This window comes from Oncorhynchus masou, chromosome 3 (assembly GCF_036934945.1).
Source record: "Oncorhynchus masou masou isolate Uvic2021 chromosome 3, UVic_Omas_1.1, whole genome shotgun sequence".
Classification (NCBI taxonomy): domain Eukaryota; kingdom Metazoa; phylum Chordata; class Actinopteri; order Salmoniformes; family Salmonidae; genus Oncorhynchus; species Oncorhynchus masou.
In genome coordinates, this window is record NC_088214.1 from 4,507,885 (window position 1) to 4,535,352 (window position 27,468).

At 42.2% G+C, this 27,468-nt stretch overlaps 1 protein-coding gene across 1 annotated transcript in view; it reads right to left on the reverse strand.

Annotated features, from left to right (window-relative positions):
- LOC135509089 (collagen alpha-1(XI) chain-like) overlaps window positions 1-27,468 on the reverse strand; it is a 189,211-nt gene that overhangs the window by 27,594 nt on the left and 134,149 nt on the right. Inside the window, 8 exon segments of the mRNA XM_064929414.1 lie at window positions 496-603; window positions 2,016-2,069; window positions 2,899-2,952; window positions 6,695-6,802; window positions 10,686-10,739; window positions 14,440-14,493; window positions 22,427-22,534; window positions 22,703-22,810. Coding sequence (XP_064785486.1) covers window positions 496-603; window positions 2,016-2,069; window positions 2,899-2,952; window positions 6,695-6,802; window positions 10,686-10,739; window positions 14,440-14,493; window positions 22,427-22,534; window positions 22,703-22,810 — 648 coding nt within the window.

The following is a 27,468-nucleotide window of genomic DNA, read 5'->3' on the forward strand; positions in this document are numbered from 1 at the left end:
ACCCATGATTTGTAATAGGAGCACCCATGGTTTGTAATAGGAGCATCCATGGTTTGTAATAGGAGCACCCATGGTTTGTAATAGGAACACCCATGATTTGTAATAGGAACACCCATGGTTTGTAATAGGAGCACCCATGGTTTGTAATAGGAGCACCCATGGTTTGTAATAGGATCACCCATGGTTTGTAATAGGAACACCCATGATTTGTAATAGGAGCACCCATGGTTTGTAATAGGAGCACCCATGATTTGTAATAGGAGCACCCATGGTTTGTAATAGGATCACCCATGGTTTGTAATAGGAGCACCCATGGTTTGTAATAGGAACACCCATGGTTTGTAACCCTAATCACACACTGCTATAGATCAATGAAAATACAATAGAATAAGAAAAGTCGTTTTTTGTTGTTGTTGCCGGTTTTACCTGTTCTTATTGTTATTTCTTGAATTAAACATGTGGATGTTCTGTATTTGAATCAAACGGGATACTTACTCCACCACCGGGCTCTCCAGATGGTCCCGGGTTGCCGGCTTCACCGCTCTCTCCCTTTTCTCCATTACCTCCCATAGAACCCACTCCACCAGGAGGGCCTTGGGCACCCTGTGGATAGGATACAAATCAACCAATCAATCAACTAACCAGCCAATCAATCAACCAATCAATCAATCAACTAACCAGCCAATCAATCATCCAATCAATAAATCAATCAATCAATCAATCAACTAACTATACAATCAATCAACCAACCAATCAATCAACCAATCAATCATCTAACCATCCATCCAATCAATCAACTAACCAATCAATCAACCCACTAACCAATTAAATGATCAATCAATCAACAAACTAACCAATCAATCAATCAATCAATCAACCAACCATCCAATCAATCAATCAACCAACCAACTAATCAATCAACTAACCATCCAATCAATCAATCAACCAATCAACCAACCAATGATCCAATCAATCAATCAACTAACCATCCAATCAATCAATCAATCAACTAACCATCCAATCAATCAATCAACCAATCATCCAACCAACCAATCAACTAACCATCCAATCGATCAATCAACCAACCAATCAACTAACCATCCATCCAATCAATCAACCAACCATCCAACCAAACAATCAACTAACCATCCAATCAATCAATCAACCAACCAATCAACTAACCATCCAATCAATCAATCAACCAACCAACCATCCAATCAATCAATCAATCAACCAACCAACCATCCAATCAATCAACCAACCATCCAATCAATCAATCAATCAACCAACCATCCAATCAATCAACTAACCATCTAAACAATCAATCAATCAATCAACCAACCAACCAACCAACCAACCAACCAACCAATCAACCAACTAACCATCCAATCAATCAATCAATCAACCAATCAATCAACCAACCAACGATCCAATCAATCAATCAATCAACTAGCCATCCAATCAATCAATCAACTAACCATCCAATCAATCAATCAACCAATCATCCAACCAACCCAACTACCCATCCAATCAATCAATCAATCAATCAATCAATCAATCAATCAACCAACCAATCAACTAACCATCCAATCAATCAACCAACCAATCAACAAACCATCCAATTAATCAATCAACCAACCATCCATCCAATCAATCAATCAACCATCCAATCAACCAATCAACTAACCATCCAATTAATCAATCAACCAACCATCCAATCAATCAACCAACCATCCAAACAATCAACCAACCAACCAACCATCCAATCAATCAACCAAACAACCATCCAATCAATCAACCAACCATCTAATCAATTAACCAACCAACCAACCATCCAATCAATCAACCAACCAACCATCCAATCAATCAATCAATCAACCAACCAAACAATAAATCAAAATGTCTGTCATCATAATATACAGTAAGGTATGGAGCATCAAGCATGTTCTCAAGTGTGACAGAAATATAATATTTGATAATAATTTACTCAAAAAAGAGATGGTGAAGACACTTACGTCAGCTCCGCTAGAACCCTGGGGACCTCTGGGACCTGGAGGACCAGGCGGACCCTGTCAACATAAACAATAACACCCCGTCAACATAACAATAACACCCTGTCAACATAACAACAACACCCTGTCAACATAAACAATAACACCCTGTCAACATAAACAACAACACCCTGTCAACATAACAATAACACCCTGTCAACATAAACAACAACACCCTGTCAACATAAACAATAACACCCCGTCAACATAACAATAACACCCTGTCAACATAAACAATAACACCCTGTCAACATAAACAACAACACCCTGTCAACATAAACAACAACACCCTGTCAACATAACAATAACACCCTGTCAACATAAACAACAACACCCTGTCAACATAAACAATAACACCCTGTCAACATAAACAACAACACCCTGTCAACATAAACAATAACATAACACCCTGTCAACATAACAATAACATAACATAACAATAACACCCTGTCAACATAAACAACAACACCCTGTCAACATAAACAATAACACCCTGTCAACATAAACAATAACTCCCTGTCAACATAAACAATAACACCCCGTCAACATAACAATAACACCCTGTCAACATAAACAACAACTCCCTGTCAACATAAACATAAACAACATAAACACCCTGTCAACATAAACAACAACACCCTGTCAACATAAACAATAACACCCTGTCAACATAAACAACAACACCCTGTCAACATAAACAACAACACCCCGTCAACATAACAATAACACCCCGTCAACATAAACAACAAACAACAAACAGTCAACAATAAGATCCCTGACAATACAATGGAGTTATGAGTGACACCAACATCTGCACTGTGGTGTGATTCCAAAATGGCTGACGTACCATCGGGCCGACGTCCCCGTTCTCTCCTTTCTCTCCTGATGTACCAGGCAGGCCCTGAGAAAGAAGAGGTACTCACTTTAATACTCAACAACATCAAGACATTATTATAATTATTTTTTTACATTGAATATGGTATCATAGTCTGCGATGATGATACTGATTGAAATGGATGAGGAAGTTCTTGCGAAAAAAAAAAAACAGTTCATTTAAACACACAGCCAAATTCTGATCTTTTTCCACAGATTGGTCTTTTGACCAATCAGATCAGCTCTTTTGCCAGCTCTTTAGGCAAAAGATCAGAATTGGGCTGACCGTGTAAACGCAGTCATTGATATGAAAATATGATATGATATTTCATTACACTACTTCCGATTCACTATCTAACTTTCCTAACAATATAGAATAACTTTGTTTACTCATGATATATATATGAGACACAGTGTGTACGGAACTCCTTACCATCAGCATGCGTTTTCTAATGACTGTTAAGTTAATGTAGGTCATATGTCCTGACAAAAAATATATATGTCAGGACACATGACCTAACAGTCATTAGAAAACATATGCTGATGATAAGGAGTTCCAGACACTGTGTGTGTGTGTGTGTGTGTGTGTGTGTGTGTGTGTGTGTGTGTGTGTGTGTGTGTGTGTGTCTGTGTGTGTGTGTGTGTGTGTGTGTAGAAGGCATTAATACAGCCAAAACCCTTGTAATATAAACACATAATTATTCAGCGGGAACAGCTAGGTAATTACTGTCTACAGGCTGCAACGTGATTCGTCAACGTCCACAGGAAACAGGAAGTAAAGTTAGTTGTATATTTATGTGCCTGATAATAGAGACAGACAGACAGACAGACAGACAGACAGACAGACAGACAGACAGACAGACAGACAGACAGACAGACAGACAGACAGAGAAGGAGAGAGATAGAGTAAGAGGGAAGAGAGAGAAGGATGAGATAGAGTAAGACGGAAGAGAGGGGAGAGAGAGAGAGAGAGAGAGAGAGAGAGGGGGAGAGAGAGAGAGAGAGGATGTAAATATACAGTTTAGTTTAATCTAAATAATTTGGGAAGGTCTACAATTTTGTTTCTGGTGTCCTTTGACAGATCTTTGGTCTTGGCCATAGTGGAGTTTGGAGTGTGACTGTTTGAGGTTGTGGACAGGTGTCTTATACTGATAACAAGTTCAAACAGGTGCCATTAATACAGGTAACGAGTGGAGGACAGAGGAGCCTCTTAAAGAAGAAGTTACAGGTCTGTGAGAGCCAGAAATCTTGCTTGTTTGTAGGTGACCAAATACTTATTTTCCACCATAATTTGCAAATAAATTCATTAATAATCCTAAAATGTGATTTTCTTGATTTTTTTTTCAAATTTTGTCTGTCATAGTTGAAGTGTACCTATGATGAAAATTACAGGCCTCTCTCATCGTTTTAAGTGTGAGAACTTGCACAATTGGTGGCTGACTAAATTCTTTTTTGCCCCACTGTAGCCTCCACATTGACTCTGTACCAGTACCCCCTGTATATAGCCTCCACATTGACTCTGTACCAGTACCCCCTGTATATAGCCTCCACATTGACTCTGTACCAGTACCCCCTGTATATAGATTCCACATTGACTCTGTACTGGTACCCCCTGTATATAACCTCCACATTGACTCTCTACCGGTACCCCCTGTATATAGCCTCCACATTGACTCTGTACCAGTACCCCTGTATATAGCCTCCACATTGACTCTGTACCGGTACCCCCTGTATATAGCCTCCACATTGACTCTGTACCTGGTACCCCCTGTATATAGCCTCCACATTGACTCTGTACCAGTACCCCCTGTATATAACCTCCACATTGACTCTGTACCGGTACCCCCTGTATATAGCCTCCACATTGACTCTGTACCTCCCGGTACCCCCTGTATATAGCCTCCACATTGACTCTGTACTGGTACCCCCTGTATATAACCTCCACATTGACTCTGTACCGGTACCCCCTGTATATAACCTCCACATTGACTCTGTACCGGTACCCCCTGTATATAGCCTCCACATTGACTCTGTACCAGTACCCCCTGTATATAACCTCCACATTGACTCTCTACCGGTACCCCCTGTATATAGCCTCCACATTGACTCTGTACCAGTACCCCCTGTATATAGCCTCCACATTGACTCTGTACCGGTACCCCCTGTATATAGCCTCCACATTGACTCTGTACCGGTACCCCCTGTATATAGCCTCCACATTGACTCTGTACCGGTACCCCCTGTATATAGCCTCCACATTGACTCTGTACCGGTACCCCCTGTATATAGCCTCCACATTGACTCTGTACTGTAACACCCTGTATATAGTCTCCACATTGACTCTGTACCGGTACCCCCTGTATATAGCCTCCACATTGACTCTGTACCAGTACTTCCTGTATATAGCCTCCACATTGACTCTGTACCGGTACCCCCTGTATATAGCCTCCACATTGACTCTGTACCAGTACCCCCTGTATATAGCCTCCACATTGACTCTGTACCGGTACCCCCTGTATATAGCCTCCACATTGACTCTGTACCGGTACCCCCTGTATATAACCTCCACATTGACTCTGTACCGGTACCCCCTGTATATAACCTCCACATTGACTCTGTACCGGTACCCCCTGTATATAACCTCCACATTGACTCTGTACTGGTACCCCCTGTATATAGCCTCCACACTGACTCTGTACCGGTACCCCCTGTATATAACCTCCACATTGACTCTGTACCGGTACCCCCTGTATATAACCTCCACATTGACTCTGTACCGGTACCCCCTTTATATAACCTCCACATTGACTCTGTACTGGTACCCCCTGTATATAGCCTCCACATTGACTCTGTACTGGTACCCCCTGTATATAGCCTCCACATTGACTCTGTACTGGTACCCCCTGTATATAGCCTCCACATTGACTCTGTACTGGTACCCCCTGTATATAGCCTCCACATTGTTATTTACTGCTGCTCTTTAATTATTTAATTATTTAATTTATTTTGGGGGTATTTTCTGAAAACTGCATAGTTGGTAAGTAGCATTTCACTGTTGTATTCGGCGCACGTGACAAATACATTTTCATTTGACTGAGTTGAAATCTGTTGTAAATGTAATGCTTAAAAAAATTGTAACTGACATAATTTTGCTGGACCCCAGAGTGAGTAGCTACTGCCTTGACAGGAACTAACGGGGATCCATAATAAACCCCAGGTAGAGTAGCTGCTGCCTTGGCAGGAACTAATGGGGATCCATAATAAACCCCAGGAAGAGTAGCTGCTGCCTTGGCAGGAACTAATGGGGATCCATAATAAACCCCAGGAAGAGTAGCTGCTGCCTTGGCAGGAACTAAATGGGTTCCATAATAAATCCCAGGAAGAGTAGCTGCTGCCTTGGCAGGAACTAATGGGGATCCATAATAAACCCCAGGAAGAGTAGCTGCTGCCTTGGCAGGAACTAATGGGGATCCATAATAAACCCCAGGAAGAGTAGCTGCTGCCTTGACAGGAACTAATGGGGATCCATAATAAACCCCAGGAAGAGTAGCTGCTGCCTTGGCAGGAACTAATGGGGATCCATAATAAACCCCAGGAAGAGTAGCTGCTGCCATGGCAGGAACGAATGGGGATCCATAATAAATCCCAGGAAGAGTAGCTGCAAATAAAAACTGAAGCCAACAACACCGACACTGTGTGTGTGATTGTGTGTGCAATTGTGTGTACGATTGTGTGTGTGTGTGCGTGCATGTGCGTGTGTGTAGTCGTACCTGCAGTCCGATGGGCCCAGGTAGCCCAGGGAATCCTCTGGATCCTTCGTCTCCCTTCTGGCCAAACATACCCTGCTGACCCCTGGGTCCTGACTCACCATCAGTACCCTGGAGGTCAAAGGTCAAAGATTAGAGGTCACAGTGACACCACAGAGGTGATTGACAGAGAGGGGGTAAAGAGAGAGAGAGAGCGGGAGAGAGACAGAGACAGAGACAGAGACAGAGACAGAGAGAGAGAGAGAGAGAGGAGAGAGAGAGAGAGAGAGAGAGACAGAGACAGAGACAGAGACAGAGACAGAGACAGAGAGATCCAGAGAGAGAGAGAGAGAGAGAGAGAGACAGAGAGAGACAGAGAGACAGAGAGAGAGAGAGAGAGAGAGAGACAGAGAGAGACAGAGAGAGAGACAGAGAGAGACAGAGAGAGCGGGAGAGAAAGTGAGGACCTGAAATGTGTTGACTGAATCTATGGGAGCACCACAGCACTACGGGGTTGAGTGAGAGGGGGCTCTGGAGGGGCGGAGGTAGAGAGGCTGAGAGACTGCATATGAGGTGCTGACCAACAGTCTTCAGTTGAACGCCTGACTCTTGTCGGATCAGCAGTAGAAATGACCAGGGGGAAATGTTCTAGGGGGGCTGCAACATGCAGATATAGAATATCTTGGACAGAGTGAATTATGTGATGGGTCTGGTCTGAGCTGAGAAGATCTGAGTTGAGTGTAGGTTTACCAACACTATGTAGTGACCTACTTTTAACCAGAAGCCTATGCACTATAACGGGAAGGGAATAAGGTGTCATTTGGGACGCAGGAGAGTCCTGCTTGGCCAGAAATAACAGCACAACAAAATGGAAGACTGTGGAGTCTGGCTTGTGAGACTAGTGTAAAGGCTACTGTGGGATCACGTAGGGATTTGAGACAAGGTTGTTTTTTTTGTGTTTTTTTTTTAAGAACAAGCTGGCCAAAGGGATTTGGTAAGACTCCCTGAGTCTAACTGTAACTCTTCTTCTCTGTAGTCTCCAGACTGCCGTAGTCTCTGTAGTCTCCAGACTGCTGTAGTCTCCAGACAGCTGTAGTCTCTGTAGTCTCCAGACTGCTGTAGTCTCTGTAGTCACCAGACTGCCGCAGTCTCTGTAGTCACCAGACTGCTGTAGTCTCTGTAGTCACCAGACTGCTGTCGTCTCTGTAGTCTCCAGACTGCTGTAGTCTCTGTAGTCACCAGACTGCTGTAGTCTCTGTAGTCACCAGACTGCCGCAGTCTCTGTAGTCACCAGACAGCTGTAGTCTCTGTAGTCTCCAGACTGCTGTAGTCTCTGTAGTCACCAGACTGCCGCAGTCTCTGTAGTCACCAGACTGCTGTAGTCTCTGTAGTCACCAGACTGCTGTCGTCTCTGTAGTCACCAGACTGCTGTAGTCTCTGTAGTCACCAGACTGCTGTAGTCTCTGTAGTCTCCAGACTGCTGTCGTCTCTGTAGTCTCCAGACTGATGTAGTCTCTGTAGTCTCCAGACTGATGTAGTCTCTGTAGTCTCCACACTGATGTAGTCTCTGTAGTCTCCACACTGATGTAGTCTCTGTAGTCTCCAGACCGCTGTAGTCTCTGTAGTCTCCAGACTGCTGTAGTCTCCAGACTGCTGTAGTCTCCAGAATGCTGTAGTCTCCAGACTGCTGTAGTCTCTGTAGTCTCCAGACTGCTGTAGTCTCCAGACAGCTGTAGTCTCTGTAGTCTCCAGACTGCTGTAGTCTCTGTAGTCACCAGACAGCTGTAGTCTCTGTAGTCTCCAGACTGCTGTAGTCTCTGTAATCTCCAGACTGCTGTAGTCTCCAGACTGCTGTAGTCTCTGTAGTCTCCAGATTGCTCTAGTCTCCAGACTGCTGTAGTCTCCAGACAGCTGTAGTCTCTGTAGTCTCCAGACTGCTGTAGTCTCTGTAGTCTCCAGACTGCTGTAGTCTCTGTAGTCTCCAGACTGCTGTAGTCTCTGTAGTCTCCAGACTGCTGTAGTCTCTGTAGTCTCCAGACTGCTGTAGTCTCTGTAGTCTCCAGACTGCTGTAGTCTCTATAGTCTCCAGACTGCTCTAGTCTCCAGACTGCTCTAGTCTCCAGACTGCTCACTTCCAGATCTTGTCTACAGGTCTCTTGCGTGTTTAATGATAACATCGTTGACCTTTCACTCCAGTCAAATTGTAGGCTTGTTCTAGGCTTGTTGTAGACTTGTTGTAGTCTTGATGTAGGCTTGTTGTAGTCTTGTTGTAGGCTTGTTGTAGTCTTGTTGTAGGCTTGTTGTAGTCTTGTTGTAGGCTTGTTGTAGTCTTGATGTAGGCTTGTTGTAGTCTTGATGTAGGCTTGTTGTAGGCTTGTTGTAGGCTTGTTGTAGTCTTGATGTAGTCTTGTTGGATGCTTGTTGTAGGCTTGTTGTAGGCTTGTTGTAGTCTTGTTGGATGCTTGTTGTAGGCTTGTTGTAGTCTTGATATAGGCTTGTTGTAGTCTTGATGTAGGCTTGTTGTAGTCTTGATGTAGGCTTGTTGTAGGCTTGATGTAGGCTTGTTGTAGGCTTGTTGTAGTCTTGTTGGAGGCTTATTGTAGTCTTGTTGGAGGCTTATTGTAGTCTTGTTGGAGGCTTATTGTAGGCATGTTATAAGCTTTTTATTGGCTTGTTATAGGTGTGTTCTACTCTCATACTGGACAAAGGTATTTTAGGTCTTGGGTATTTGGGTACTAAAAAAGGGAAACCCCCACTCCAACAGAAGTCACAGCTGCAGCCGCTTAGCTGTAGTAACATCTGTCATATATATTCTGCCTTTAGTAACATCTGTGATGAATATTCATCCTTTATTAATATCTGTGATGAATATTCATCCTTTATTAATATTGGTAATATATATTCTGCCTTTAGTAACATCTGTGATGAATATTCATCCTTTATTAATATCTGTGATGAATATTCATCCTTTATTAATATTGGTAATATATATTCTGCCTTTAGTAACATCTGTGATGAATATTCATCCTTTATTAATATTGGTAATATATATTCTGCCTTTAGTAACATCTGTGATGAATATTCATCCTTTATTCATATCTGTGATGAATATTCATCCTTTATTAATATCTGTGATGAATATTCATCCTTTATTAATATTGGTAATATATATTCTGCCTTTAGTAACATCTGTGATGAATATTCATCCTTTATTAATATTGGTAATATATATTCTGCCTTTAGTAACATCTGTGATGAATATTCATCCTTTATTCATATCTGTGATGAATATTCATCCTTTATTAATATCTGTGATGAATATTCATCCTTTATTAATATTGGTAATATATATTCTGCCTTTAGTAACCACAGTGATGAATATTCATCCTTTATTAATATTGGTAATATATATTCTGCCTTTAGTAACATCTGTGATGAATATTCATCCTTTATTCATATCTGTGATGAATATGCATCCTTTATTAATATCTGTGATTAATATTTGCCCTTTTGTTATATATCTGATTAATATTCGTCCTTTAGTAATGTATATGATTAATATTTATCATTTTATATTATCGGTGATGAATATTTGTCCTTTAGTAATATCTGTGATGAATATTTGTCCTTTACTAATATAGGTGATGAATATTCATCCTTTAGTAATATTGGTGATGAATATTCATCCTTTAGTAATATTGGTAATATATATTCTGCCTTTAGTAATATCTGTGATGAATATTCATCCTTTAGTAATATATGTGATGAATATGAATATTAATTATTTATTAATATCTGTGATGAATATTCATCCTTTATTAATAGCTGTGATGAATATGTGTCCTTTAGTAATATCTGTGAGGAATTGAAGCTGGTCTGCCACCCGACTCTGTCTATGTTAGAATAACACGAGAGGGGGCTGAGTTGAGGGGTAACAGTTCAGGGTTGATGAGTTGGGTCTGAGGTGAGAGTTTGAAGGTGAAAGGTGAAAGGTTAAAGGTGACTGAATACTCACAGCAGGACCAGGAGCTCCGATGACACCTTGAAGACCTCCTGGACCAGGAGGTCCCTACAAACAACCACGGGACAGAGACAGTTAGAGGGGACAACAGAGTTAACAGGGACAAAGACAACAGAGTTATCAGGGACAAAGACAACAGAGTTAATAGGGACAAAGACAACAGAGTTAACAGGGACAAAGACAACAGAGTTAACAGGGACAAAGACAACAGAGTTAACAGGGACAAAGACAACAGAGTTAATAGGGACAAAGACAACAGAGGTAACAGGGACAAAGACAACAGAGTTAATAGGGACAGAGACAACAGAGTTAACAGGGACAAAGACAACAGAGTTAACAGGGACAAAGACAACAGAGTTAACAGGGACAAAGACAACAAGGGGACAACAGAGTTAACAGGGACAAAGACAACAGAGTTATCAGGGACAGAGACAACAGAGTTAACAGGGACAAAGACAACAGAGTTAACAGGGACAAAGACAACAGAGTTAACAGGGACAGAGACAACAGAGTTATCAGGGACAAAGACAACAGAGTTAACAGGGACAAAGACAACAGAGTTAACAGGGACAAAGACAACAGAGTTAACAGGGACAAAGACAACAGAGTTAACAGGGACAAAGACAACAGAGTTAACAGGGACAAAGACAACAAGGGGACAACAGAGTTAACAGGGACAAAGACAACAGAGTTATCAGGGACAGAGACAACAGAGTTAACAGGGACAAAGACAACAGAGTTAACAGGGACAAAGACAACAAGGGGACAACAGAGTTAACAGGGACAAAGACAACAGAGTTATCAGGGACAAAGACAACAGAGTTAATAGGGACAAAGACAACAGAGTTAACAGGGACAAAGACAACAGAGTTAACAGGGACAAAGACAACAGAGTTAACAGGGACAGAGACAACAGAGTTAACAGGGACAAAGACAACAGAGTTAACAGGGACAGAGACAACAGAGTTAACAGGGACAAAGACAACAGAGTTAACAGGGACAAAGACAACAGAGTTAACAGGGACAAAGACAACAGAGTTAACAGGGACAAAGACAACAGAGTTAACAGGGACAGAGACAACAGAGTTAACAGGGACAAAGACAACAGAGTTAACAGGGACAGAGACAACAGAGTTAACAGGGACAAAGACAACAGAGTTAACAGGGACAAAGACAACAAGGGGACAACAGAGTTAACAGGGACAGAGACAACAGAGTTAACAGGGACAAAGACAACAGAGTTAACAGGGACAAAGACAACAGAGTTAATAGGGACAGAGACAACAGAGTTAATAGGGACAAAGACAACAGAGGTAACAGGGACAAAGACAACAGAGTTAACAGGGACAAAGACAACCGAGTTAACAGGGACAAAGACAACAGAGTTAATAGGGACAGAGACAACAGAGTTAATAGGGACAAAGACAACAGAGTTAACAGGGACAAAGACAACAGAGTTAACAGGGACAGAGACAACAGAGTTAATAGGGACAAAGACAACAGAGTTAATAGGAACAGAGACAACAGAGTTAACAGGAACAGAGACAACAGAGTTAATAGGGACAAAGACAACAGAGTTATCAGGGACAAAGACAACAGAGTTATCAGGGACAGAGACAACAGAGTTAACAGGAACAGAGACAACAGAGTTAACAGGGACAAAGACAACAGAGTTATCAGGGACAGAGACAACAGAGTTAACAGGGACAAAGACAACAGAGTTATCAGGGACAAAGACAACAGAGTTATCAGGGACAGAGACAACAGAGTTATCAGGAACAGAGACAACAGAGTTATCAGGGACAAAGACAACAGAGTTATCAGGGACAGAGACAACAGAGTTATCAGGGACAGAGACAACAGAGTTATCAGGGACAGAGACAACAGAGTTATCAGGAACAGAGACAACAGAGTTATCAGGGACAAAGACAACAGAGTTATCAGGGACAGAGACAACAGAGTTATCAGGGACAGAGACAACAGAGTTATCAGGGACAGAGACAACAGAGTTATCAGGAACAGAGACAACAGAGTTATCAGGGACAAAGACAACAGAGTTATCAGGGACAGAGACAACAGAGTTATCAGGGACAAAGACAACAGAGTTATCAGGAACAGAGACAACAGAGTTATCAGGGACAAAGACAACAGAGTTATCAGGGACAGAGACAACAGAGTTATCAGGAACAGAGACAACAGAGTTATCAGGGACAAAGACAACAGAGTTATCAGGAACAGAGACAACAGAGTTAACAGGGACAAAGACAACAGAGTTATCAGGGACAAAGACAACAGAGTTATCAGGGACAGAGACAACAGAGTTAACAGGAACAGAGACAACAGAGTTAACAGGGACAAAGACAACAGAGTTATCAGGGACAGAGACAACAGAGTTAACAGGGACAAAGACAACAGAGTTAACAGGGACAAAGACAACAAGGGGACAACAGAGTTAACAGGGACAAAGACAACAGAGTTATCAGGGACAAAGACAACAGAGTTAATAGGGACAAAGACAACAGAGTTAACAGGGACAAAGACAACAGAGTTAACAGGGACAAAGACAACAGAGTTAACAGGGACAGAGACAACAGAGTTAACAGGGACAAAGACAACAGAGTTAACAGGGACAGAGACAACAGAGTTAACAGGGACAAAGACAACAGAGTTAACAGGGACAAAGACAACAGAGTTAACAGGGACAAAGACAACAGAGTTAACAGGGACAAAGACAACAGAGTTAACAGGGACAGAGACAACAGAGTTAACAGGGACAAAGACAACAGAGTTAACAGGGACAGAGACAACAGAGTTAACAGGGACAAAGACAACAGAGTTAACAGGGACAAAGACAACAAGGGGACAACAGAGTTAACAGGGACAGAGACAACAGAGTTAACAGGGACAAAGACAACAGAGTTAACAGGGACAAAGACAACAGAGTTAATAGGGACAGAGACAACAGAGTTAATAGGGACAAAGACAACAGAGGTAACAGGGACAAAGACAACAGAGTTAACAGGGACAAAGACAACCGAGTTAACAGGGACAAAGACAACAGAGTTAATAGGGACAGAGACAACAGAGTTAATAGGGACAAAGACAACAGAGTTAACAGGGACAAAGACAACAGAGTTAACAGGGACAGAGACAACAGAGTTAATAGGGACAAAGACAACAGAGTTAATAGGAACAGAGACAACAGAGTTAACAGGAACAGAGACAACAGAGTTAATAGGGACAAAGACAACAGAGGTAACAGGGACAAAGACAACAGAGTTAATAGGGACAGAGACAACAGAGTTAATAGGGACAAAGACAACAGAGTTAACAGGGACAAAGACAACAGAGTTAACAGGGACAGAGACAACAGAGTTAATAGGGACAAAGACAACAGAGTTAATAGGAACAGAGACAACAGAGTTAACAGGAACAGAGACAACAGAGTTAACAGGAACAAAGACAACAGAGGTAACAGGGACAAAGACAACAGAGTTAACAGGGACAAAGACAACAAGGGGACAACAGAGTTAACAGCGACAAAGACAACAAGGAGACAACAGAGTTGTCCCTAAATAATGGACCATACTAGCAACAAGGAACACTCTTTAGGTCATTTGAGGTGACTTCCTAGGAGTATACTGGAGCAGTGTTTCATATCCTCTGGTCTGTGGACCAGTACAGGTTTCTCAAGAGGTTTCTCTAGAAACCTTTCCTACAGGAGGAAAGGAAAATGATGAGAAATCACCTGTTCTCCCTTGTCTGCTTTGCTTCCTTTCTGGCCAGGCTCACCAACCTCTCCCTGGGACAGAACACACACAACACCAATTATGATAATGACGACAACACATTGATTTTTATATAGTAGGACCCAGAGCCTTGATCCTATTTTATTTGAGTCTATTTTATTTTAGCCCATTTAAAAAAATAAAAATAAAAACTTTTTGCCTCATTGTCTATTCAATATTTTCCAAATGTCACCTTTACTGTGATTGGGTGGTAAATATTATTTGTGGAGATTTTAATTTGATTGGTCAAAGACCTTGGAGTTAGTGTTTGCAATGATTTTAATTACTTGTCTCGGTCTATCCCTCTACTGACACTCACACTGTCGCTATGGAGGACGGTTGTGAGTGTGTGTGTGTCAGCGGAAGTGTCTGTGAGTGTGTGTATGTATGTGTGAGTGTGTTTGTGTGTATATATTTTTTGTGTATGTGTTTGTGTTTGTGTGTGAGTGTGTATAGCATATGTGCGTCTGTGTATGTCTGTGTGTGTATGTATGTGTGTATGTATGTGTGTATGTATGTGTGTATGTATGTGTGTATGTATGTGTGTGTGTCTGTGTGTCTGTGTGTGTGTGTGTGTGTGTGTGTGTGTGTGTGTGTGTGTGTGTGTGTGTGTGTGTGTGTGTGTGTGTGTGTGTGTGTGTGTGTGTGTATGTGTGTGTGTGTGTGTGTATGTGTATGTGTGTGTATGTGTGTGTGTGTATGTGATGATAACACACACACCCTTGTTAGATATACATACATTACACAGTGCATTAGCTAAGAACAGCCACTTTGTTTGCCCCAAACTAACAAAAAAGGATTAGTTCATGGCAATGTGAGTGCGTGCGTGTGCGCATGTGTGTGTGTGTGTCTACTCTGCAGCTTCGTTTCTGAAACATTTTCACACTTATCCAACAGCATAATTAAACATGCCATAGAAAGGCATTAACATCGTAATAGCTCTCATGTAATACTCTCACCCACAAAACATTTGGCATGTGTATCATCACACTATCAGCTCTGCCTCGTCCCAATGCGATGCCCAGAACAACAGCATTTATCCCCGACACATGGTACGGTATACAGTACCATGTATTACTGAACTGTACTGTCACTTACTGAACTGTACTGTCACTTACTGAACTATACTGTCACTTACTGAACTGTACTGTCACTTACTGAACTGTACTGTCACTTACTGAACTGTACTGTCACTTACTGAACTGTGCTGTCACTTACTGTCACTTACTGAACTGTACTGTCACTTACTGAACTGTACTGTCACTTACTGAACTGTACTGTCACTTACTGAACTGTACTGTCACTTACTGAACTGTGCTGTCACTTACTGAACTGTACTGTCACTTACTGAACTGTACTGTCACTTACTGAACTGTACTGTCACTTACTGAACTATACTGTCACTTACCGAACTGTACTGTCACTTACTGAACTGTACTGTCACTTACTGAACTGTACTGTCACTTACTGAACTGTGCTGTCACTTACTGTCACTTACTGAACTGTACTGTCACTTACTGAACTGTACTGTCACTTACTGAACTGTACTGTCACTTACTGAACTGTGCTGTCACTTACTGTCACTTACTGAACTATACTGTCACTTACTGAACTATACTGTCACTTACTGAACTGTACTGTCACTTATTGAACTGTACTGTCACTTACTGTCACTTACTGAACTGTACTGTCACTTACTGAACTATACTGTCACTTACTGAACTGTACTGTCACTTACTGAACTGTACTGTCACTTACTGAACTGTACTGTCAATTACTGAACTGTACTGTCACATACTGAACTGTACTGTCAATTACTGAACTGTACTGTCACATACTGAACTAAACTGTCAATTACTGAACTATACTGTCAATTACTGAACTATAAATTACTGAACTATACTGCCAATTATTGAACTATACTGTCAATTACTGAACTGTCAAATACTGAATTATACTGTCAATTACTGAACTGTAAATTACTGAACTGTACTGTCACTTACTGAACTGTGCTGTCACTTACTGAACTGTACTGTCACTTACTGAACTGTACTGTCACTTATTGAACTGTACTGTCACTTACTGAACTGTACTGTCACTTACTGAACTATACTGTCACTTACTGAACTGTACTGTCACATACTGAACTGTACTGTCAATTACTGAACTAAACTGTCAATTACTGAACTGTCAATTATTGAACTGTACTGTCAATTACTGAACTATACTGTCAATTACTGAACTATACTGTCAATTACTGAACTATAAATTACTGAACTATACTGCCAATTATTGAACTATACTGTCAATTACTGAACTGTCAAATACTGAATTATACTGTCAATTACTGAACTGTCAATTATTGAACTGTACTGTCAATTCCTGTACTATACTGTCAATTACTGAACTATACTGCCAATTACTGAACTGTACTGTCAATTACTGAACTATACTGTCAATTACTGAACTAAACTGTCAATTACTGAACTGTCAATTATTGAACTGTACTGTCAATTACTGTACTATACTGTCAATTACTGAACTATACTGCCAATTACTGAACTGTACTGTCAATTACTGAACTATACTGTCAATTACTGAACTGTACTGTCAATTACTGAACTATAGTGTCAATTACTGAACTATAAATTACTGAACTATACTGTAAATTACTGAACTATAAATTACTGAACTTACTGTCAATTACTGAACTACACTGTCAATTACTGAACTATACTGTCAATTACTGAACTGTACTGTCAATTACTGAACTATACTGTCAATTACTGAACTATACTGTCAATTACTGAACTATAAATTACTGAACTATACTGCCAATTATTGAACTATACTGTCACTTACTGAACTGTACTGTCAATTACTGAACTATACTGTCAATTACTGAACTGTCAAATACTGAATTATACTGTCAATTACTGATCTGTAAATTACTGAACTGTACTGTCAATTACTGAACTATACTGTCAATTACTGAACTGTCAATTATTGAACTGTACTGTCAATTACTGTCACTTACTGAACTATACTGCCAATTACTGAACTGTAAATTACTGAACTGTACTGTCAATTACTGAACTATAAATTACTGAAATATACTGTCAATTACTGAACTATAAATTACTGAACTATACTGCCAATTATTGAACTGTACTGTCAATTACTGAACTATACTGTCAATTACTGAACTGTCAAATACTGAATTATACTGTCAATTACTGAACTATACTGTCAATTACTGAACTAAACTGTCAATTACTGAACTGTCAATTACTGAACTACACTGTCAATTACTGAACTATACTGTCAATTACTGAACTACACTGTCAATTACTGAACTATACTGTCAATTACTGAACTGTACTGTCAATTACTGAACTATACTGTCAATTACTGAACTATACTGTCAATTACTGAACTATAAATTACTGAACTATACTGCCAATTATTGAACTATACTGTCACTTACTGAACTGTACTGTCAATTACTGAACTATACTGTCAATTACTGAACTGTCAAATACTGAATTATACTGTCAATTACTGAACTGTAAATTACTGAACTGTACTGTCAATTACTGAACTATACTGTCAATTACTGAACTGTCAATTATTGAACTGTACTGTCAATTACTGTCACTTACTGAACTATACTGCCAATTACTGAACTGTAAATTACTGAACTGTACTGTCAATTACTGAACTATAAATTACTGAACTATACTGTCAATTACTGAACTATAAATTACTGAACTATACTGCCAATTATTGAACTGTACTGTCAATTACTGAACTATACTGTCAATTACTGAACTGTCAAATACTGAATTATACTGTCAATTACTGAACTATACTGTCAATTACTGAACTAAACTGTCAATTACTGAACTGTCAATTATTGAACTGTACTGTCAATTACTGTACTATACTGTCAATTACTGAACTAAACTGTCAATTACTGAACTGTCAATTACTGAACTATACTGTCAATTACTGAACTATAAATTACTGAACTATACTGCCAATTATTGAACTATACTGTCACTTACTGAACTGTACTGTCAATTACTGAACTATACTGTCAATTACTGAACTGTCAAATACTGAATTATACTGTCAATTACTGATCTGTAAATTACTGAACTGTACTGTCAATTACTGAACTATACTGTCAATTACTGAACTGTCAATTATTGAACTTTACTGTCAATTACTGTCACTTACTGAACTATACTGCCAATTACTGAACTGTAAATTACTGAACTGTACTGTCAATTACTGAACTATAAATTACTGAAATATACTGTCAATTACTGAACTATAAATTACTGAACTATACTGCCAATTATTGAACTGTACTGTCAATTACTGAACTATACTGTCAATTACTGAACTGTCAAATACTGAATTATACTGTCAATTACTGAACTATACTGTCAATTACTGAACTAAACTGTCAATTACTGAACTGTCAATTACTGAACTACACTGTCAATTACTGAACTATACTGTCAATTACTGAACTACACTGTCAATTACTGAACTATACTGTCAATTACTGAACTGTACTGTCAATTACTGAACTATACTGTCAATTACTGAACTATACTGTCAATTACTGAACTATAAATTACTGAACTATACTGCCAATTATTGAACTATACTGTCACTTACTGAACTGTACTGTCAATTACTGAACTATACTGTCAATTACTGAACTGTCAAATACTGAATTATACTGTCAATTACTGAACTGTAAATTACTGAACTGTACTGTCAATTACTGAACTATACTGTCAATTACTGAACTGTCAATTATTGAACTGTACTGTCAATTACTGTCACTTACTGAACTATACTGCCAATTACTGAACTGTAAATTACTGAACTGTACTGTCAATTACTGAACTATAAATTACTGAACTATACTGTCAATTACTGAACTATAAATTACTGAACTATACTGCCAATTATTGAACTGTACTGTCAATTACTGAACTATACTGTCAATTACTGAACTGTCAAATACTGAATTATACTGTCAATTACTGAACTATACTGTCAATTACTGAACTAAACTGTCAATTACTGAACTGTCAATTATTGAACTGTACTGTCAATTACTGTACTATACTGTCACTTACTGAACTATACTGCCAATTACTGAACTATACTGCCAATTACTGAACTATACTGCCAATTACTGAACTATACTGTCAATTACTGAACTATACTGTCAATTACTGAACTATACTGTCAATTACTGAACTATACTGCCAGTTACTGAACTGTAAATTACTGAACTATACTGTCAATTACTGAACTGTAAATTACTGAACTATACTGTCAATTACTGAACTGTAAATTACTGAACTATACTGTCAATTACTGAAATATACTGTCAATTACTGAACTATACTGTCAATTACTGAACTATACTGCCAATTACTGAACTGTAAATTACTGAACTATACTGTCAATTACTGAACTATACTGTCAATTACTGAACTATACCTTCAATCACTGAACTAAACTCTCAATTACTGAAAAGTAAGTATGTGAGCCTTGTTCGAGCCAGAACGGCCTATAGGGCAGGAGTCAGAATGGCCCAAGGGGAGGAGCCAGAACGGCCAATAGGGCAGGATCCATAATGGCTCATAGGGCAGGAGTCAGAACGGCCCATAGGGCAGGAGTCAGAACGGCCCAAGGGGAGGAGCCAGAACGGCCCATAGGGCAGGATCCATAATGGCCCATAGGGCAGGAGTCAGAACGGCCCATAGGGCAGGATCCATAATGGCCCATAGGGCAGGAGTCAGAACGGCCCATAGGGCAGGATCCATAATGGCCCATAGGGCAGGAGTCAGAACGGCCCATAGGGCAGGATCCATAATGGCTTATAGGGCAGGAGTCAGAACGGCCCATAGAGCAGGAGTCAGAACGGCCCATAGGGCAGGAGCCAGAACGGCCCATAGGGCAGGAGTCAGAACTGCCCATAGGGCAGGAGTCAGAACGGCCCAAGGGGAGAAGTCAGAACGGCCCATAGGGCAGGAGCCAGAACGGCCAATAGGGCAGGAGTCAGAACGGCCCAAGGGGAGGAGCCAAAACGGCCCATAGGGCAGGAGTCAGAACGGCCAATAGGGCAGGAGCCAGAACGGCCCATAGGGCAGGAGTCAGAACGGCCCATAGGGCAGGAGTCAGAACGGCCCATAGGGCAGGAGTCAGAACGGCCCATAGGGCAGGAGTCAGAACGGCCCATAGAGCAGGATCCATAATGGCCCATAGGGCAGGCGGCAGAATGGCCCATAGGGCAGGATCCATAATGGCCCATAGGGCAGGCGGCAGAATGGCCCAAGGGGAGGAGCTAGAACGGCCCATAGGGCAGGATCCATAATGGCCCATAGGGCAGGCGGCAGAATGGCCCATAGGGCAGGCGGCAGAATGGCCCAAGGGGAGGAGCCAGAACGGCCCAAGGGGAGGAGCCAGAATGGCCCATAGGGCAGGCGGCAGAATGGCCCAAGGGGAGGAGCCAGAACAGCCCATAGGGCAGGAGTCAGAACGGCCCATAGGGCAGGAGGCAGAACGTCCCATAGGGCAGGAGTCAGAACGGCCCATAGGGCAGGCGGCAGAACGGCCCATAGAGCAGGATCCATAATGGCCCATAGGGCAGGCGGCAGAACGGCCCATAGAGCAGGATCCATAATGGCTTATAGTGCAGGAGTCAGAACGGCCCATAGGGCAGGATCCATAATGGCCCATAGGGCAGGCGGCAGAACGGCCCATAGAGCAGGATCCATAATGGCCCATAGGGCAGGCGGCAGAACGGCCCATAGAGCAGGATCCATAATGGCTTATAGGGCAGGAGTCAGAACGGCCCATAGGGCAGGAGGCAGAACGTCCCATAGGGCAGGAGTCAGAACGGCCCAAGGGGAGGAGCCAGAATGGCCCATAGGGCAGGAGGCAGAACGGCCCATAGGGCAGGAGCCAGAACGGCCCAAGGGGAGGAGTCAGAACGGCCCATAGGACAGGCGGCAGAATGGCCCAAGGGGAGGAGCCAGAATGGCCCATAGGGCAGGAGTCAGAATGGCCCATAGGGCAGGAGGCAGAACGTCCCATAGGGCAGGAGTCAGAACAGCCCATAGGGCAGGAGTCAGAACGGCCCAAGGGGAGGAGCCAGAACGGCCCAAGGGGAGGAGCCAGAATGGCCCATAGGGCAGGAGTCAGAATGGCCCATAGGGCAGGAGGCAGAACGTCCCATAGGGCAGGAGTCAGAACGGCCCATAGGGCAGGAGTCAGAACGGCCCAAGGGGAGGAGCCAGAATGGCCCATAGGGCAGGAGGCAGAACGGCCCAAGGGGAGGAGCCAGAATGGCCCATAGGGCAGGCGGCAGAACGGCCCATAGGGCAGGAGTCAGAACGGCCCATAGGGCAGGAGGCAGAACGGCCCATAGGGCAGGAGTCAGAACGGCCCAAGGGGAGGAGCCAGAATGGCCCATAGGGCAGGAGGCAGAACGGCCCAAGGGGAGGAGCCAGAATGGCCCATAGGGCAGGCGGCAGAACGGCCCATAGAGCAGGATCCATAATGGCTCATAGGGCAGGAGTCAGAACAGCCCATAGGGCAGGAGGCAGAACGTCCCATAGGGCAGGAGTCAGAACGGCCCAAGGGGAGGAGTCAGAACGGCCCATAGGGCAGGAGTCAGAACGGCCCATAGGGCAGGAGCCTATTTGCTGATTCTGTAGCATGAGGCAAGTATATCTGCTGGACAGGAAGCTGGTTTATCTCAGGGCCTACAACTATAAGTTTGCGTACCTTGTCTGCCTCTTTAACCCATAGGTTACTGGAGCTTCTCCGTCTCTACAACTATACGTTAGTGTACATTGTCTGTCTGTTAGTGTACCTTGTCTGTCTCTATATCATTCTAGGTTACTGTACCTTGTCTCCATCTTCTCCAGGGGGCCCCTGTGGGCCTGCAGGGCCAGGAAGACCAACTGGACCTTGGATACCGTCACGACCAGCTGGTCCCATGGGGCCTTTCTCTCCCTGGGGACAGACAGATATTAGGGGCCACAGTCAACAAAGAGTTAAAATACACACGGTTCATGATTTATATATTTTTTTGTGATGAAAACGGCACTTGACAAAAGACTGAAAAAGAAAAAGTTTTGAATAAAGTCTAAGAACTGTGTGTGTTCTGAGGTGTGTACTCACCGGGCCCCCCTTCTCTCCGGCTGGACCCGGGCCTCCCTGGGGTCCAGTGCGTCCTGATAGACCGATGGGACCTCCAGGACCGGCAGCACCTCGTTCTCCAGGAGAACCCTGCGCAGGCAACAACACATTCCCGACATCAACAGGACCGATCGCTGACCTTTGAGAATCATTCTGTTCTATTGCAATATCCATCACACATTTACACTTACATGTGAGTCATTTAGCAGACTCTCTTATCCAGATACACTTACAGTAGTGATTCATTTAGCAGACTCTCTTATCCAGATCAAACTTCAATGCCATACAACACTCCTTCCGTGGCCTCCAACTGCTCTTAAACGCTAGTAAAACCAAATGCATGCTTTTCAACCGTTCGCTGCCTGCACCCGCATGCCCGACTAGCATCACCACCCTAGATGGTTCCGACCTAGAATATGTGGACATCTATAAGTACCTAGGTGTCTGGCTAGACTGTAAACTCTCCTTCCAGACTCATATCAAACATCTCCAATCTAAAATCAAAAATCTAGAGTCGGCTTTCTATTCCACAACAAAACCTCCTTCATTCACGCCGCCAAACTTACCCTAGTAAAACTGACTATCCTACCGATCCTCGACTTCGGCGATGTCATCTACAAAATAGCTTGCAATACTGTATGCTCTAGTCGGCTGGCCCTCGCTACATATTCGTCGCCAGACCCACTGGCTCCAGGTCATCTACAAGTCCATGCTAGGTAAAGCTCCGCCTTATCTCAGTTCACTGGTTACGATGGCAACACCCACCTGTAGCACGCGCTCCAGCAGGTGTATCTCACTGATCATCCCTAAAGCCAACACCTCATTTGGCTGCCTTTCGTTCCAGTACTCTGCTGCCTGTGACTGGAACGAATTGCAAAGATCGCTGAAGTTGGAGACTTTTATCTCCCTCACCAACTTCAAACGTGCTATCTGAGCAGCTAACCGATCGCTGCAGCTGTACATAGTCTATTGGTAAATAGCCCACCCATTTTCACCTACCTCATCCCCATACTGTTTTTATTTATTTACTTTTCTGCTCTTTTGCACACCAGTATCTCTACCTGTACATGACCATCTGATCATTTATCACTCCAGTGTTAATCTGCAAAATTGTAATTATTCGCCTACCTCCTCATGCCTTTTGCACACAATGTATATAGACTCTCTTTTTTTCTACTGTGTTATTGACTTGTTAATTGTTTACTCCATGTGTAACTCTGTGTTGTCTGTTCACACTGCTATGCTTTATCTTGGCCAGGTCGCAGTTGTAAATGAGAACTTGTTCTCAACTAGCCTACCTGGTTAAATAAAGGTGTTCTCAACTAGCCTACCTGGTTAAATAAAGGTGTTCTCAACTAGCCTACCTGGTTAAATAAAGGTGTTCTCAACTAGCCTACCTGGTTAAATAAAGGTGTTCTTAACTAGCCTACCTGGTTAAATAAAGGTGTTCTCAACTAGCCTACCTGGTTAAATAAAGGTGTTCTTAACTAGCCTACCTGGTTAAATAAAGGTGTTCTTAACTAGCCTACCTGGTTAAATAAAGGTGTTCTTAACTAGCCTACCTGGTTAAATAAAGGTGTTCTTAACTAGCCTACCTGGTGAAAAAAAAAATCCACTTACAGTAGTGAGTCATTTAGCAGACTCTCTTATCCAGATCCACTTACAGTACTGATTCATTTAGCAGACTCTCTTATCTAGATCCACTACAGTAGTGAGTCATTTAGCAGACTCTCTAATCCAGATCCACTACAGTAGTGATTCAATTAGCAGACTCTCTTATCCAGATCCACTACAGTAGTGAGTCATTTAGCAGACTCTCTTATCCAGATCCACTTACAGTACTGATTCATTTAGCAGACTATCTTATCTAGATCCACTACAGTAGTGATTCATTTAACAGACTCTCTTATCCAGATCCACTTACAGTACTGATTCATTTAGCAGACTCTCTTATCTAGATCCACTACAGTAGTGAGTCATTTAGCAGACTCTCTTATCCAGATCCACTTACAGTAGTGATTCGTTTAGCAGACTCTCTTATCTAGATCCACTACAGTAGTGATTCATTTAGCAGACTCTCTTAACCAGATCCAATACAATAGTGACTCATTTAGCAGACTCTCTTATCTAGATCCACTACAGTAGTGAGTCATTTAGCAGACTCTCCTATCCAGAGCCACTACAGTAGTGACTCATTTAGCAGACTCTCTTATCTAGATCCACTACAGTAGTGAGTCATTTAGCAGACTCTCCTATCCAGAGCCACTACAGTAGTGAGTCATTTAGCAGACTCCCTTATCCAGATCCACTTATAGTAGTGATTCATTTAGCAAACTCTCTTATCCAGATCCACTACAGTAGTGAGTCATTTAGCAGACTCTCTTATCCAGATCCACTTACAGTAGTGATTCATTCAGCAGACTCTCTTATCTAGATCCACTACAGTAGTGATTCATTTAGCAGACTCTCTTATCCAGATCCACTTACAGCATTGATTCATTTAGCAGACTCTCTTATCTAGATCCACTACAGTAGTGATTCATTTAGCAGACTCTCTTATCCAGAACCACTTACAGCATTGATTCATTTAGCAGACTCTCTTATCCAGAACCACTTACAGCATTGATTCATTTAGCAGACTCTCTTATCTAGATCCACTACAGTAGTGATTCATTTAGCAGACTCTCTTATCCAGAACCACTTACAGCATTGATTCATTTAGCAGACTCTCTTATCTAGATCCACTACAGTAGTGATTCATTTAGCAGACTCTCTTATCCAGAATCACTTACAGCATTGATTCATTTAGCAGACTCTCCTTTCTAGATCCACTACAGTAGTGAGTCATAGTTAAATAAAGGTAAAAAAAAATGGTACGTGATCATATGACTCTCTATTTTGTGTGAGAATAACTGGGAACAGATTTCTTAAATACAAATCACTTGGAGCTGATTTCCTGTTTTTTATTTCCAACAATAAAAAAAATAAAAGATACATTTTTGAAAACTTGCGGCCCAAATAAAACCACCCTTGGGCCAAATTTGGCCTGTGGGCCACCAGTTGAGGAACCCTGCAGTAGCTATCAGCATAGTCAGTGTTTAGGAATAACGTATTGGGCATGTATTCTAAGTAGTATGCTAGTGTGGCCACTCAGGGTCAACAGAGAGACCTCAGGGCTGTATTCACACTGACCACTCAGACAGGGTCAACAGAGAGACCTCAGGGCTGTATTCAGACTGGGTCAACAGAGAGACCTCTGACAGGAAAGACTCCGTGCTGGGTAATGGCTGGAAGCCGTTGAAAAGACTGTTTTCTTTATCGCCATGATGTCAGAGAAACTCCCCTTCAAAGAAATTGTATGACTCTGAAAAGTTTCCTACGCAAACACATACACACACGCAAACTTTCTGTACACACACACAAACTGTACCCACACAGACATACACACACTGTACACACTGTACACACACGTTGATTCAGGGACACATCTGAGCAGCCACCTGCTACCCTGAGGGCCAGTCTGTTTCATGGCAGAGATCTCCTCTGACACACACGCACACACACACACATACAAACTCTCTGACTAAACTGAACTCCGACCCACCCCCTGGCAAGAAATTGATGAAAGAAAATATCAAATGACTGCTGTGTGTGTGTGTGTGTGTGTGTGTGTGTGTGTGTGTGTGTGTGTGTGTGTGTGTTTGCGTAGGAAACTTTTCAGAGTCATACAATTTCTTTGAAGAGGAGTTTCTCTGACATCATGGCGATAAAGAAAACAGTCTTTTCAACGGCTTCCAGCCATTACCCAGCACGGAGTCTTTCCTGTCAGACAGAATCTTCCACCATTTAGAACCACCAGAATCAGAACCCTTTCCTTTGTTCAGAACCTCTATTATGTATGCCGTCCGTTCTCACGTTGGAACTCTAGAACATGGGAATGCTTCCAATGACACGGAACACTCTCATTTGTTGTCAAACCCTACTGGTTCCATTATGCATGTCGTGCATCTCCTCTCCTCTCCTCTCCTCTCCTCTCCTCTCCTCTCCTCTCCTCTCCTCTCCTCTCCTCTCCTCTCTTCTTTCTCTTCTCCTCTCCTCTCCTCTCTTCTTTCTCTTCTCCTCTCCTCTCCTCTCCTCTCCTCTCCTCTCCTCTTCTCTTCTCTTCTCTTCTCTTCTCTTCTCTTCTCTCTCCTCTCCTCTCCTCTCCTCTCCTCTCCTCTCCTCTCCTCTCCTCTCCTCTCCTCTCTTCTTTCTCTTCTCCTCTCCTCTCCTCTCTTCTTTCTCTTCTCCTCTCCTCTCCTCTCCTCTCCTCTCCCTCTCCCTCTCCTCTCCTCCTCTCCTCTCTCTCTCCTCTCTCCTCTCCTCTCCTCTCCTCTCCTCTCCTCTTCTCTTCTCTCTTCTCTTCTCCTCTGGCGTAATCTACCATCTCTCTAACAGTGGTCTGTCGCTTTTAACCAATTATAGAGAGACAGTGTTTATCGCTCTGACTAAATGTCAGACAGTTCAAAGCCGCCTGTCTGTCATGCATACCTCTAAGAGATTCAATTCCCTCCAACTGTAGGAGATTTAACATTCTCACATTCACATTCCCATCATGCATCTTTGGGGAGTCGCTGTGGTAGAGCAGACATCATTGAGGGTTCAAAGAGAAACCAGCCCACTCAGTTACGGAGAATTTTGTATCCTGCTGCTTCTAGCTGACAGACACAAACTAGTGTACCATACGAGTGAGTGAAGTTTGGCAGTGA